This window comes from Myotis myotis, unplaced genomic scaffold (assembly GCF_014108235.1).
Source record: "Myotis myotis isolate mMyoMyo1 unplaced genomic scaffold, mMyoMyo1.p scaffold_m19_p_4, whole genome shotgun sequence".
NCBI classification, from domain to species: Eukaryota; Metazoa; Chordata; class Mammalia; order Chiroptera; family Vespertilionidae; genus Myotis; species Myotis myotis.
The window spans coordinates 121,933,109-121,949,393 of NW_023416346.1; the positions used below are offsets into that span (position 1 = coordinate 121,933,109).

At 42.6% G+C, this 16,285-nt stretch overlaps 1 protein-coding gene across 8 annotated transcripts in view; it reads left to right on the plus strand.

Annotated features, from left to right (window-relative positions):
• SH3KBP1 (SH3 domain containing kinase binding protein 1) overlaps positions 1–16,101 on the plus strand; it is a 332,666-nt gene extending 316,565 nt beyond the window's left edge. For 6 of the 8 annotated variants that reach the window (XM_036304652.1, XM_036304657.1, XM_036304655.1 and 3 more), the window contains 5 exons: positions 5,517–5,626; positions 7,518–7,646; positions 11,607–11,878; positions 13,526–13,589; positions 14,516–16,101. In XM_036304652.1, the coding sequence (XP_036160545.1) occupies positions 5,517–5,626; positions 7,518–7,646; positions 11,607–11,878; positions 13,526–13,589; positions 14,516–14,557 (617 nt within the window). In that variant the 3' untranslated portion in view covers positions 14,558–16,101. The remainder of the gene's footprint in view (positions 1–5,516; positions 5,627–7,517; positions 7,647–11,606; positions 11,879–13,525; positions 13,590–14,515) is intronic. The other 2 variants (XM_036304656.1, XM_036304658.1) reach the window with 1 other exon arrangement.
• Positions 16,102–16,285: the final 184 nt, after the last annotated feature.

The following is a 16,285-nucleotide window of genomic DNA, read 5'->3' on the forward strand; positions in this document are numbered from 1 at the left end:
TCCACATTTTCTAATTGAACTAAATAGGGTGTGACTGAAATTCATGGAAAATGGGCAATTCCATGTGGCATGAAGAATCAGAGGCCTTTCCAAGCCAACTCTGTGTCCAACATGAATTATCCCCGTATGTCTGCAGAGGGCTCATTTTCCAAGTATCACAAAAACCAAGAACCTCTCATCCTTATGAAACTGGCTTTAAAAAAAATACCCACCATTCCATTTGCCAGCTCAATAGATTTGGATTGACTTATAGGCATTAAAACTATATTTTTATTAAGAGGAAAAATTCCCAGCCAGGCTGAGAAAGCTCATATCAAATTTCAGCCTGATTCATTTCAAAACCACCATGAAAATTGCGACATTTTCTTCACACCACAATGGGTTAGTCATGGAAATTCTGCCTGAATCTCAGCTACCATGATCACAGTCATGAGAGCGTGCTCTGTGCCACTGAAAACTTAGGTTACAGTACTGAAGAGTTTCCCCCTTCACTGTCAGAAAGCAGAAGTGCGTTGCAATTCAGGGTCTGAGGTCCCTATTTCAGCAAGTGACCTCATATTTGGTGTCTTTTTTTTTCTGGAAGTTTTTTATTGTTGTTTCAAAAAGTGCTTTTCAAAAGCTCAAACTAAAGAAAGTTCAATGTAGCTGAATATGCATGAAGAAGTGAAAAGCCCCTCCCCCCCTGTCGGACTCTGACCCTTTGAGTGACAGATGAGGCAGTCTTCTTGGCCATCTGTCGGGAGACGCTGGCTGAGTGTAGCCAGGCTTCAGCATGTGTGGGTCTTTTTAGTGCAGACCTCAGCCAGTAAAATGAAATGGGCCAGCCAAGCAGCCGTGGCACAGAATGCTGCCTTCCACCCTGAAGCTGCCGCCTCACATCCCACTAGCAGTCACTTCTGTAAGCTGCACTCCTAGAATCAGAGTTTTTTTCTTGAGCTTAGTTTATTCATTCATTGGCTTGTTCAGTTGTTCACGTGTTCCTTCATTTGCAGAATATTAAGCACGTTTTCTCCAGGAATGTGCTAGACATCGAGAGTTCAAAGATAAGTTCCTGCCCTCCTGGGGCTCGCAGTCTAAGTGTGGGAAACAGACACCCACCTCTGAGTCATTTTGAAAGTATGATTTATGACAGACCACCATCTCACACACCATCAAACCTGCAACTCCCAGGGGGCTTAATTATTTTAGGAGGGTGGGTGGGGAGCAAAGATGGAGTCCTCTCTGGATTCTAGCAGATGTTTCCTGGGCATGAACTTGTCTATTCCTGCACACCAGTGCATGTACAGAGTCCATCCTAAGGGGACCTGGGGCCATTCTACATGCCACATCCCTCTCCCAGCTAACTCTGTACGCTGGGTCACCTCATCAGCCTCCTTCTCACTTCAGCTGCAGTGTTTCTGACCTGTCACCAATGCCCAAGCCTTTGGTTACCACTTTGATCGACTGCTCTGGCCCCTTGTTGCCCCCTCCCCCCAAACGTGTCCGCACTGCCCAGCCCAGTATTGCGTCTTACTCCTGATAACTCACCTGCCCTGAAGTCTGTCTACTCACTGGGCCCTGGAACACCCCGTCACTTACCTGATGGCCCCTACCCCAGCTCACTCCCCTCTCTCTGCTTGGTCAAGTCCTTACTTATCCTTCCCTCCCCTTCTTTACTTGCCTGCATGCTCATATCACCTGGGGAGATTGAAACCCTACCCATGCCCAGCCTTTACCCCAGACAAATTCAGTCAGTCCCAGCATGGGGTCCCAGCATGAGTCAAGTCTTTTTACTTGTCCAGGTGGTTCCACTGTGCAGCTAAGGTGGAGACCCAGAGTCACTTAGCCTTTAATCGTTCTGTAATGGCTTCACTCTGCTCAGATTTTGCCTCCAGAGCTTGCTTCCATTTCCTGGACAGAGCCATAATATAGGTGGTCCCTCTCAGCCCCTGGTAGCACACAGCCAAGGCCCCCAGCAGCACCTTGTTTGCTGGAACCATTATCAGCCATCTTCTTCACCTCCCCTGGCTGCCTGCTCAGCATTTGCTCCTCAGTTCTATGTCCTCTCTCCTTTCTCTCAGGCTTCCTCTGCAGTCTTTGTGGCCCTTGTCCTCTGTAACCATCTGTCCCCCATGAGCAGACCTCCCTAACCTGGGCCTTATTTCCTACTCCCTGTTTGGAAGCTGCATAGAGAACCTGCTAAACACATTGTATACAGAGTGTATGCAAGGATATTGGTGGACACGTTTCTATAATTTAAAAAAATTGGAGTGGGGAATGATATGGAAATGAATCATCCAATAATAGGGGATTGAGTCAATAAAACATGAATTGCCATGCAGTAGATTATGCAGCAATCAAAATATTTATGAAAAAAATTTAGAGTTGTGGCATGTTATGTTAATGAAATAAACAGATGCAATACTACTTATAGTGTGAACTAGACTATTTATAGAAAAAGCCTGGAGGGTAATACACCGAAATGCTAATAGTAGTTGTCCCAGTGTGGTAAGATTATAATTGACTTTCTTTTGTTATTACAGTTTTATGTGTTTTTTTAAAAATTATACATTGATTAAAATTAAAAATATATATATACTTTTGTAATCAGAGAAAAGGTGACTTTAAAAAAAATTGAGGGAATGTTAATATCAGATGGTAGCTTTTGCACTCAATCCAAGTGTGTAATGAGGAATTTCCTTTTCAGACAACGTGAAGTTAGTAAAGGTGAGTCCTGGGGTGTGGTCAGGAGGGGGACTTTTAGGAAAATAAGTTTTTCTTAAAGGGAAGGCCCCTGAGAGGGTCAGAGCAGTGAACTGGCTCTGGAGAGGCCCACCTAGCAGTGGAGGTCTTGGCCCATCCCTGAGCCTTACTGAGCTGGCTTGCAAGGTGGGACCCTTTTAAGAGCCTCACTCTGGTGCTGGGTGCTGATTGGCTCCTCCTTTGGTCTCTGAGCACCACTGATATTTTTCTTTATGCTGTCTCTGCAGATAGTTAGCCTTTGGTTATATTTGCCTTGCTCTGATAAAATAAAATAAGTTCATTGACTGGTTATTCATTTACCAGGTGCTAGCATAAAGTCACTTCATATAATCCCTGGTGTAATGTAATGGTTTGTACTGATCAGTGACGTGTGCTTGGTTTTGCATATTCCACTAAGGGAAATAATTTGCAGACAACACCTGCCTGCTCGTTAATAGAATAAAGCCATCACACAGCCGGCTCACTTATCATAACCATCAATAAAAGAGAGCTCTCCAAAATAAGGAGGGGAAAAACACACATACTTTTTAAAAATTCTTTATTGTTGAAAGTATTACGTATGTCCCCTTCTGCATCCTCCATTGTCCTCTCCCAGCCTGCCTCCACCCCCAGCCCTGGCTTACACCACCCCCCCATTGTCTGTATCCATTGGTTATGCTTATATGCATACAAGTTTCTTGGTTGATATCTCCCCCCCCAAACCCAGCCTCCCCCTACCCCCACCCCGCACCTTCCCCTGCCTTTCCTCTGAGGTTTGACTGTCTGTTCAATGCTTCTATCTCTCTGGATCTATTTTTCTCATTCAGTTTATATTGATCATTATATTCCACAAATGAGTGAGATCATGTGATACTTATCCTTCTCTGACTGGCTTATTTCGCTTAGCATAATGCTCTCCAGGTCCATCCATGCTGTTGTAAATGGTAAAGAGTTCTTTCTTTTTTTACAGCAACATAGTATTCCATTGTGTAGATGTACCACAGTTTTCTAATACACTCATCTGCTGATGGGCACTTAGGCTATTTCCAAATCTTAGCTGTTGTAAATTGTGCTGCTATGAACGTAGGGGTGCATATGTTCTTTCTGATTGAAAACATACATAATTTTTATCTTTTCTCTCCTGAACCAGCAGATTTTCAGTTATGGGTTAGGATGCTTTCAGTTGCAAATAAAGAATATCTAATTAAAATTGGCTAAAATAACAGAGGGTTATTAATGTCACGTGGAAAGTCTGGGCACTAGATTATTCCAGGGTTGGTGGGTGGCTCATTGGGCTTGTTGGTCACCCAAGATATTTCCATTTTTCTCTCTGCCATCCTTATAATCTCCAAGAGCATTGGCCATACCTCCCCCTCATGGTCATAAGATGACTGCCACAACTCTGTACATCCTATCCATTCATAACAACATCCCAAACAGGAAAGAAGAAAGGCAACAACACAAATGGCCTTCCACTCAGTTGGCACTTTCCAGCCAGAGAGGTAATGTCTTTCTCAGAGTCTCTTAGTAGATTTCCCTTTATTTCTGTGACCCAAATTGGGCTACATGGCCACCTCCAGACCAATTGCAGGCAACAAGGAGCATTATTGGCTTAGACTAAACATGTTTCAGCCGGGGGCTGGCACACTGCCCTGAAACAAAACTAATACTGTGTTAAAGGGAGAATGGGGAATGGTTTGGAAAGGCAGTGCCTAACATAGTATATGAAACAGTACTCTTGTCAGGAAGAGATGGTGTTGCCATAGTCACAAGCAATAATGGGTCTCAGGGTTGGCCCCTTTCTGCCAGCCTTTCCTTTGTGCATCACATACACGACTACACTTCATTTGTAAATCCCTCAAACTCTGTAGATCCAGGTAACAACTTGATCTGATCATTTGTTGAAGAGGGTGACAAAATCAAGGCAGAGGCCTTCCTCCTGGTCACGTGCCAGGTACAGTAATGATCTGGCTGAATGATTCTACATGCATCTGAGACATTAGTCATAGAGATGTGAGGTTCCTGAGGGCAGGCTCGTGCCCACCATACTCACTGGTGTATCCTTGGTATTGAGCTGAGTGTGTGTGTGTGTGTGTGTGTGTGTGTGTGTGTGTGTGTGGCATGTACTAGTTGCTCAATCATAATGGAGTAAATGAATGAACATGCTAATGACCAAATAAGATGATGCCTTTATTGACTGATGCCTCTAGAAAGAGAATGGTGCCATGCTCTGTGAATTATCTGAATAAGTAGAAGCTTGCTCTCCATCTATAGGGAGTTTATGGTCTAACGTTAAGGTGAGAGCTGATGGCCAGAGTACTGCGGTACAAGCAGAGGAGGAGCCTGCCGTCTCTTGTCTTTTGTAACCAATGACCAGCATTCACGTGTCCAAGGATGTTGTCATACTTCATGATAACTACTTTTTATGATGAGGCTGCAAGAATGTTTTATCTACCAAAATGAACTTAAATTTGTGGAAAAACGAAGATTCATTCCCTTTACTCCTCTTTCTGTAGCTTTTCAAGATTTATGAATATAGGTGTAGAAGAGGGGAAGAAAAATTCTCTGTCTCTCTCCTCCATGTTATCTTGTTAAACTGAGATGGAAATGATTCTTCATTCCATTTGAGTCATGTTTATTGGATAACAAAAGGATGTAAACAGCCTTCATAAATGATGAAATGTAATCCAAGCGTCAAGGATGATTGTCAAGGAAAAGGATTCTTTCTGGCACATTATGAGAACCATCCTCACTCCTACTGTTGCTCTTAGAAATCTGTTTTACTTTTGTTTTAGACCTAGAAGGTTTTGACTCCGTGGTATCATCTACTGAGAAACTCAGTCACCCAACCACAAGCAGACCAAAAGCCACAGGGAGGCGGCCTCCGTCCCAGTCCCTCACATCAGTAAGTGTCTTCTCACTTCTCTACAGCTCAAATGCAGGAAACATTAGAGATTCTAGTTAAGGACTCAAATGCAAGTGGCTGTTTGGAGGACAAGCGGGAGAGGGAGATATGAGATACACTGTTGATCAAAAGTGATTTGAGAGTCCTCTGGAATCAAGCAGTATTTGTTTGTTCTTGGTGTGCCTGCCAGCCAGGTAGGCATTCCCTGTTCCCACTTTCCCTCCTTCTCCTTCCAGACTGATTGTTGTTTGAATCTGAAATGAAATTGGTAAGAAAAAAATGTCATGTTTTATGATAGGAAAGGAGAACAAGGCTGGTTTGGTATATAAACAAAACAAAACTATTAAAGAAAGCTCTGTCACTATGCAGTGTTTGTCAGTGACAAGCTTTTTCTCCCACACAGACCTTACAGAGTTTACATTTAAACATATGAGGCACCTGGTCATGTTGGAAAGTACAGTCAGAACCCTCTGGATAACCCATAGAATTTTTTGTTTGGGTTGTTTTGAATAACTTCTTTTCTCATTGGAAACCTGTAACACATTATTGTACCAAATTTAAACAATGAAATTCATAAAGAAAATTATCTGTAATACTGCTCCCCAGAGCTAAAATATGGTACTTTCTTGCTAGAACCTTAGCTTTTATTTAAAATTCTATTCGTGTCTATAAAATTGTTTCTTAAAAAATGGGATCACTTAGTATGCATTGCTTGGAAGTTGCTTGTTCCCCTTATATTGTGCACCTTTCTCCCAAATCATTACACATTCTTCCATAACATCACATTAAATGGCTGCCTGGTGTTCTAATTTGTGAATAGATGATAGTTTATCTAGCCAGTGCACTATCATTGAACATTTATGTTGTTTCTAGTCCTTCATTATAAACACTGATGTGAATGTCTTTGTAGAAAAATCTTGATGCTCTGCAAGCAGTGTATATGTGTCTGTCTGCCTGTCTTTCTATCTATCTGTCTATCTCTCTATATCACATTGCCTTGCCCCTTGCTAGGAATGCAGGTCGAAGGCCTTATGACCTTCATCCTGATATGCTGGTTTCCCAGGATACTTTCTACTTTCACCTCATCACTGATCATCATTTAGAAGAAAAAGAATGCAATTTCTTTGAGCCTCTTCTCTCGTATCTTCTGAGTCTGGCAGTGTGGTTTGAGTTATCCTCTTTTTCCTCTTGTATGAAACAAACCTAACTATGTATTGAAACCTTTTGTGAAGAAAGACTTGAAAAAAGGGCTTACATTTACCCTCATATAGAGTACTGTTTCAATACCATCTTCTTTCCCTTTTTCATGTCACCTACTCACACCTTCCCTTTTGCATCTCATATACACACAAGCTTTTTAATGGCTTCTTGGTATCTCTGTATTTAAATTTCTAATCTTACCTCTTCCATCTTTTCTACAAATCTTTCATCATTTTTGTTTTCCCTCCAAATTCTTCCCAACTTTTCAAGATCTAGAGGGCCTTGAGGCATCCAGAATTATATACAGAAAAGTGCAAATTACCATCTACCACCCCACCCTTGGTACATACATCCCATGTCTGGGAGTTTATACAGGATGTCCCCAAAAATGTATACACACTTTAATAGCTGATAGTTCAATTTTGAAAATGAAATGTATTTTAATAAACAGTGCCTTTATAATTATTCAATGTGTATATACATTTTGGGATACCCTATATATATTTTGGGGACCAAGTAAAAGCATCTCATCTTTGCTCTGCTTTTAGACTACATATTTGTTCATTATAATGAGGAGACAAGCAAAATACAAGTGTCAAGTGCTTTGAAAATCATACAGCAGTATGTTAACTGAAGCTATGTCAGCTAAGGTGTAATTCTGACAAAAGCATTTTCTTTTGGCTTTATCCAGTCTTCCCTTTCAAGCCCTGATATCTTTGACTCCCCAAGTCCCGAAGAAGATAAAGAGGAACACGTTTCGCTTGCACACAGAGGAGTGGACACATCAAAGAAAACTTCAAAGACTGTTACCATATCCCAAGTGAGTGACTGGCCATGGTGAGGGTGTCACGACAGCATAAGATCCCTGCCTTTTTGTGTATGCACTGATGATGAGTTATAAATCAAACAAGGATAAATAAATGTCTCTGTCAGTTCAAGCTGCTATAACAAAGTGCTATAGATTGTGTGGCTTATTAATAATAAAATTTAATTCTCACATTTCTGGAGGCTGGAAGCCTGAAATCAGGGTGCCAGCACCATCAGTTTCTGGTGAGGGCTGTCTTCTGAGTTGCAGACTGCCAACTTCTCATATCCTCACATGGCAGAGAGAGGGTAAAAGCTTTCTGGGGTATGTTTTTTAAGGGCATTAATCCCACTCACAAGGGCTCCACCCTCATGACCTAATTACCTCCAAAAGACCTCACCTCCAAATACCATCAAAATGGGTTAGTATTTACACATATGAATTTTGGGAGAGCACAAACATTCAGTTTGTTGCAACAGACAATGCAAGTTTTTGTCATTCTTTAGTGATGGTGCTTTAGTGATTGTCATCAAAATCCCCAAGGCATTTTACAAAGTCTCCAAAACTTGGCAGAATCCCTGAGAAACAAGTTTGATTGGTGATTTCCCATGTTTTCTCTTGTGGTTTGATCTCCTCTTCATACCATCATCCACATATACACAAATGCCCTTGCATACTATCAGCTTCTCAGAAACCAAGACAACTTAAAAAGCCTATAGGTGTCTAGAAAGAATACATTAACTGTATTAAATGTTGTGCCCTCTGTCCACACATCTTGTCTTTTATGTTCAAAACTGGTGGTGTCACAAACTATGGTTGGCAGCTCATGAGTTTGAATAATTAATGGCGGTATCTTAAAAGGTGATTTGTATTTATTAGGATAAATTTATAGTCTAAAAACATTTTAATTTCATTGCATGCCCAGGGGATGATATAGCTCTTCTAAGTTACTGGCTTGTGTGAAGCAAAGAAGATATTGTTTAGCAACTGTGTATGGCTTCTGAAGGATACCCTGTACAAATTCTGCTTGTCCTATGAATATGAACCAAGATTTTGAAATTTATGCTAAGAGAGCCCAGACAGTTGGAATTTTCTATAAATACTTGCAACTACTTTCTGTCTAAAAGTAGAAAACTGTAGTCATTTTTAAAGGCAATTGAAACAGGAATTAACACAAAGAAATAAAAATTTATGTAGGATTTTCCTTCTCATAGATTTAAAATTTTACATGCATGGATTTTCTTTAACATCTGATACAGTATTAAAAACTATTCTATAAAAACATATTAATTGTAATTATTCACAAAACTGAAGCATTCTTCCTTTATAAAAGGACTAGAGGCCTTATGCACGAAATTCGTGCAAGGGGCTCAGCCCTCACAGCCCCAGCTTAATCTGGAAGGTCGTCCAAAAGGATGTCTGGAAGACATCCGTAAGGTCGTTTGGCTGTCCGGTTTAATTAGCATATTACACTTTTATTATTATAGATTCCATTTGCAGAAATTGGATTTAGACCTGTTTTTTTTTTCGGGTTATCCTAGGTATACAAGGTTAGTTGCATTCTCTCTGACCTCTCAGACAGCCTTGGGGTGTTTCTACAGTGACATCTACTGGTGGGCAGAGGCTCTTCACATTTTTTATTTTTACAGTTCTATCCTTTAGGCCAGCGGTTCTCAACCTGTGGGTCGCGATCCCTTTGGGGGTCAAACAACCCTTTCACAGGGGTCGCCTAAGACTATCGGAAAACACATATATAATTACATATTGTTTTTGTGATTAATCACTATGCTTTAATTCAATTTGTAACAATGAAAATACATCCTGCATATCAGATATTTACATTATGACTCATAACAGCAACAAAATTATAGTTATGCAGTAGCAATGAAAATAATTTTATGGTTGGGGGTCACCACAACATGAGGAACTGTATTAAAGGGTCGCAGCATTAGGAAGGTTGAGAACCACTGCTTTAGGCTCTTTCACTTCCCTGCAGCTGTCATGTCATGTTGTTTATTGCTTCTAGAAATTCCACATGAACTAATTTGGTGAAGGTATATGGTATCCTCTGTTCTGTGAGAATTTTAAAAAGTATTTGTTAGTTGAAATGGGCCTGGAGAGCAAGTCATGTAGTAAATGCTCAGAGAAGCATTCATTCAAGAAATGCCTGGAAGCCCGTCAGTGTGAGGACATTGATGCGTTGGGGGAGGTATATGAAGATGCAGGATAGAAAATGTGAAAAAGTGTGAACTCAGGAGTAGGACAGAAACAAAGAAAATAAAGACAGTAGAGTGTGAATTTTCAGACTTGGGTAACCACAGTCATGGTACCAGGCTTGAGGGTCCGGCTGATGGAGGAGAGGATTGAATCCTAGCTCTGCCAGTTATTAACTGTGAGACTTGGGGAATTTCTAAACCATGTCCCTAAGCCTCCATTTCCTGCTCGGTCAAACATGTATGCCAACTGGTCCTTGTTTCAATTGTCTAGCCGATGTCGGGCAGGTAACCAGTGCTCCATAAATGTCAGTCCCTCTTCCCTCTATTATAACTCCTATGAACAATAAGCATGGAATGGCTGATCGCTATCTCTGGCAGCAGAAAGCGCTTTTCCTCAATGGTAACTTGGCAGAGAAAAGGCAAGCAGAGAAGCTGGGAATGCTGGCCCATCTGCCTCTGTCGTACTCTGCCCAGTCTCTCCCTCCAGCACAGTCTGACTTCACACTCTGCCTCCTTACCATGCCAGCCAAGCCCCTTCTTGGCTCCCGCCCTAGGTGCCTGCTGCTAGAGGGAGTTCCGACTGTGTGGCCCAGCTTCACCACCAACCTTTTCTTCTGCCTGTCACTCATCCTTTCACCTCCCAAAGTCCTCCCCACCTGTTTACATCTCACCTTCCCTTGCTACTGTCTCCTCCCTTGGGCCTGCCACATGCCCTTCTTCCCTCCAACCTATGGCTGCCCCATGCCCTCCCACCCCCTGGTTTCCTCAGAATACTTCTCCATCTGGCCTCCACCTATCTCCTCCGTCTCCAGCCAGGTTCTCTCAGACTCTTTCCCTCAGCATATCATCCAACTCAGGGTCTCCCCCATCTTTGAGAGTGAACAAAACAATTTCTTGATCCTGCCTCCTCCTGTGGCTTCTCCTTGAACACTGTATCCCATTTTCCTTCCTCTGCCAAGTTTTTGGAAAGTATTCTAAACTTGCAAGTCACACCCCTCACCCGTGTCAGGCACTGACTTCCTTGGTCAGGTTTCAGTCTCCCTTCCTCCAGCAAGTGGGCTCCCCCAGTTTTCCTCTTAGCACCCTTGACCCACTTATCCAACCATTTTTTTCTTTCTGGAAACTCTTACAGGGGACTTCCATAACCCAGGCTCCTCTTCTGCTCTGACTTTGTCCCCTCTCACCACTTTGTCCTAGTCCTCAAGGGCTTTACCTTTTCTTCCCACCTCTTCAATTTGGGAAGTCCCAGCTTCCATCATTGAGCTTCTTTTCTACTTCTGTGCTGTTCACCCCCATGGCATTCTATTCCTGTGGCAGTTTCTCTGGCCCAACTCACTCTTTCAGTTGTCGGCTCTGCCCACTAGACATGTAATTCTGCAGCTCTCTGTGCTTCCCTCCTGTGTGCAGACTTCCCTCTCATCTTCAGGATGTTGGTTGGTCTGTCTGTCTACACCTCACTGAGTCCTTGAGGGCCAGGAAAATGTTTTACTCACTCAGTTTTCAGAGCCTAGCAAGGAGGTGCGACTCTGGACGTGTACATTAAACAAATAGGAACTGCCTGGCCAGAAAGGTGATCCAATGTAAAGCATACAAGGAAAGACACTTCTATGGGGAATGCCTACACCAAGTAGGCCCTTGGGGCTTGTAGGTGAAAGAATGAGTGAGGAAGATGTGGGGGGAGGCATGGGCGGTGATGTAGATAGGGGGTTGCTAAACATGAATCCCTAGCCTGAAGCCTCTCTGCCATCCCTTGTCACAGGTGTCTGACAACAAAGCACCCCTGCCACCCAAGCCAGGGACCATGGCAGCAGGTGGTGGTGGTGGACCAGCCACTCTGTCCACGGTGGTACCCGCCCCCCTGTCGTCCTCTTTGGGAACAGCCGGACACAGAGCCAACTCCCCATCTCTGTTTGGCACGGAAGGAAAACCAAAGATGGAGCCTGTGGCCATCAGCCAGGCGGCCTTGGAGGAGCTAAGGACACAGGTCCGAGAACTGAGGAGCATCATCGAGACCATGAAGGACCAGCAGAAGTGAGTATCTGGGGCCCCTTCTTCTCCCTCTGGGTCACTCTCTGCTGGGCCAGGGCCTAGTCTGCAAGCCTGGGTCTCAGCCTGCCCTGGAGGGTGAGGCAGCCTCCCTGTGATGGCAGCGGCAGCAGGAGGTGGCAGTGGATATGAACTCAAGAGACTTCACAGAGCTCAGCTTGGCCTGCTGCATGTAGGAAGGGTATCAGTTGGCTGATGTGTTAATGGGGAAGGGGCAGTTATAATGACTTACATGCTTTCCTTTCAGCTGCTGAAAGGAAAGATCTTTTTTTGGTTTTGGGGATACCCTATATATATTTTGGGGACCAAGTAAAAGAGGAACGCCCTCTTTTGCATTGTTATTGCTTTTAATCCTCACCCAAGTTATTTTTTACTGATTTTTTTTTGAGAGAAAGATAGGAAGGGAGAGAAAGAAACATCAATGTGAGAGGGAAACACCAATCAGTTGCCTCCCATACGTGCCCTGACCGGGGGGATCCAACCCACAACCTGGCTATGTGCACTGAACAGGAATCAAACCCAAAACCTTTTGGTATACAGGATGACACTCCAACCAATTGAGCCACCTGGCCAGGGCAAGGAAAGATCTTAAAATCCCCATAAAATACAGTATGCACATGTACCACCTTTTTAAAAAATATATATTTTTTTGATTTCAGAGGGGAAGGGAGAGAGAGAGAAACACCATTGATCCACTGCCTCCTGCTCGCCCCCTACTGAGGATCGAGCCCACAACCCAGGCATGTAACTTGACAGGGAATGGAACCAAACTGTGCCCTCCTGGTTCATAGGTCGATACCCATCCACTGAAACATGCAGGCCAGGCTGTACCACTTCTTAATCAGCCCAACAGCCAACTTTTCCTCTAGCATCAGAAAAATTTCAGTTATTTCAGTTAGCTGCCCATTATAGTAATTAGTTTGCATTTAGGGGCTGTCATGTATGAAAAGACATAGGGAATCTTTAAACCCAAGTCTTTATACTGAGCAAGTTGCTCTCCCGAGACTCAGGGGCTCCCTCCATGCATGCCCCCACACATGCTCTCTCCCCACCGTTCATCTTCAAGGAACACTTCGATGGGGAGAAAGATCTGTAAGCGAAAATAGCTAGCACACATAAATATTACCCTGTGCCATATGCAGTGACAAAAAATAGTCAAAGGGTTAGAAGTCAGAAGGTATGGAATGGTAAAAAATATCTACAATGAAAATGATTATGTAAGTACATTTGAAAACCAGTAACCTATAATGAAGGGGTAGTTTCCAGTCAAGATGGCAGAGAGGAAAGACAACAGAATATGAACCTGGATACCTGGAGCCTAGTCACTGAACAAGTTGGCCATCTCTCTAGGCCTCAGTTTCCCCCGTCATCTTTTAGGAGAAGCTTCAACTGAGGGATCTTAAAGATCATGTCAGACCTTCTATTTGATATCTACATATTTTGGGAGCCCAGAAATAATGGCAACTTTCTATCTCTGATAAATTTTAAGCAATAACAATGCAAAGAAGACAGTGTTCTGTCCACATTTTCCTTGCAAAAGAGTCAGAATGATTTTGTAGTGAGAGGAGGCTTCTTATCTCTTATTGAGAAAGTCTGGACTTTTGTTTAATTTCATTGTTGTTTGCTTTTCAGACGAGAGATTAAGCAGTTACTGTCAGAGTTGGATGAAGAGAAAAAAATCCGGCTTCGACTGCAGGTGGGTCCCTTGGGGTCCTGCCTCATGAGAGGCTCAGTTGGGGGCAGGGGAGGCATCAGGGCTTTATTTTGAAAATAAATGATTGGTACTTCTCTGCAGATTTAGGCATACTTCCTATGGCAATTTTCTTAGAATTTTATAGACTCACTTTGCATCCTTTCCTAGGATCCAGGAAGCTTGGGGAAGGAAGACATTAGTAACTGTACCCCCAATTGGGTTTTTCACTTGGAATTTACCTGAAACATGTCCTCAGTGAAAAGTTTCCCCTGGTTTCCAGAGGTCTCATTGTAGTAATGGCCAGAGGGCATAGCATTGGGGAGACCCCATGGCCAGTTGGCTTTTGATATGTGGTCGTTGGGATTCCAAGAACCACAGTTGCCCACACTTGGCACTTGCTCTTTATCTTTTTACTTCTCCCTGATGGTTGTGTCAGTACCATCAGAGTGTCAGAGCCTTGTACCCCTCAGATCCAACTCAGCTGTTACCAAATGGCCAAAGGAAGACTTTCAGCTTTCATCCAATGGTGATTAGGACCCATGCTGCTTAAAGAAAGATAGATAACTGCTTGTTATCACTTTGGAAATGCTGACAGATACCACCCTGGGCCCAACCACTGCTACCTTCCAACACTGCCATGTGGTCCCGCAGGTCAGGACAGCCTGCCCCACCCTCTGGCCAGGAAACTAGAACAGTTGTTACTATTTCCTAGCGCATTCCATCTGCATGCCTGTTCTATAGGTTTGTGCATTTCTGGCATTATTATCAACTCTTCATTCAGATGTCATTTTACCCATTTTGCCTTTAAGCTCATCAGGTTGATTATTTTCTTTCAATCAACCAGGGTGATTATCTTTAAGCTTCTATCAAACCAGCCAATTCATTATAAATTCATTATGATTTTGTTGGCTCTTCTTTTTCTTTTATAGATGGAAGTTAATGACATAAAGAAAGCTCTTCAATCAAAATGAATACTTGATCAATGAAATGTCGCATTATTCATCCTGAGTCCAAGACTCAAATTTTCCGCCCCAGCCAAAATAACCTTGTGCCAAAAGATTAAAGATTTGCCTCAATATGTCCCAGTTTGAAAGATTAGCACAAAAATCTTGATAGCACAACACAAATTCCATCCAAGAGGAGACTCTTCCCCATGGTATAGTCCTGGGTCTGGCACTGGTTGTGACTTAAACAGAGCAAATTGTGCTAAAGGCTTTTTTACTATGAGATCTCATGCGAAATGAAAACTCAGGCAGTTTAGTCCATAGTGGTACTATTTTGATGATATTTTCCATTAATAAAATGTAATTTCAGATTATTCGTTTACAAGCTTTATAATTTTATGATTTTTTAATCGTGTTTTGTCACAGATTCCCCCAGTATTTGTATTACACATAGTCCAGAGCAAGCATCCCTTTCTTTTGCTGCAGGCGGAAAGCTGCCTTGCTTTGTGTCCCCTCTAGGAGTCTATTACATATGCAATTTTAGGTCCAACCCGTCCCTTCTCCTGCCAGCAAACCCCACCACCCTGAGATCAATTTTAGCTTATATGTGATGGTATATTTACAAAAGGAGAAAGAGAAAATCTGGTATTTGCAATGATCTGTGCCTTCTTTTTACCACCCTCTTGATTGGAACTTTTGTGATGCAGCTACCATGATTTAAAACAAATTTTTTTTTTAGCCACTTATCAAAGTCCACTAGAGGCTACTGTCTTCAAAGCTTCTCTCCCCTAGCCAAAGGTCCTAAGAGGAGACAGCTGTGAAGTTGGGCGTGCTCTGTGGTACCAGCTGCAATTGTTAAGTTCTCCTAGTTTTAGGTTGTTCATGAAACTAGAAATGTCACCCCTGCTTGATTTTTCATCAGCTAAGTTAAACCCTTGCCTCCTGTCCTTTGCACCTTTTGCGTGAACAGAATATGCATTATTAAAGCAAAAATAAATAAAAGTAAAATGCAAATAAAAACGAGGGAGGGAAGTTGTATTATTTCCTGCACTGGGTTATCTGTGTGTGTTATTGTTTCAGCTGTACTCACATAATGTCATATGCCTCCATCTCTTGTAACCCCTTCCTTAGGTGCAAGGGAATGGGAGGTGGGGGCTCTTGTTAAAGTGTAGCCATTGGTTCTTTCTGGCGTTTTTTGAATTGCTTTTTCCCTCCCAAGGAAACGTGTTTGCTTGTCTGCTTTATCTTTGTAGCAAATGAACAGTTCAGCCTTAGTCTGTGTGACTGCTTTCTCATCCTTAGCTGAAAATAAGGGGACATACTGTATAGCAAAATTGTTTGGGGGTTGGGGGTGGTGGTCCCTTAATGGTATCTGAAGATGTTTTTTGTGTTTCTAAAAAGCTGCTTTGTCTATTTCCTGGGTTTTAGAGTAAAAATAATAAACATTAATAGATCTTCACAACCAGAATGAATGAGAATTGATAACACTGAAGAAGTGATGCAAAAAAAAATCACCACATGTTATTGATCATCGAAAGTATTACAAATAAAAGTATCTTCCTTTCTCTCTTTCCCCGCCTTCCTCTTGCCTACATACTCATCCTTGCTGCTTGAGGCTGCTACTTCCTCCAGAGTATTTACAGGACCTGGACACCTGGTCTGCCAGGGTTAAGAAAGTGAGTTAAGGGAAGATAAGTGTGTAAGCAAAGAAACCTCCCAACCTTCATTCCCATGTGTTTTCAGCAGCCTTGCTCT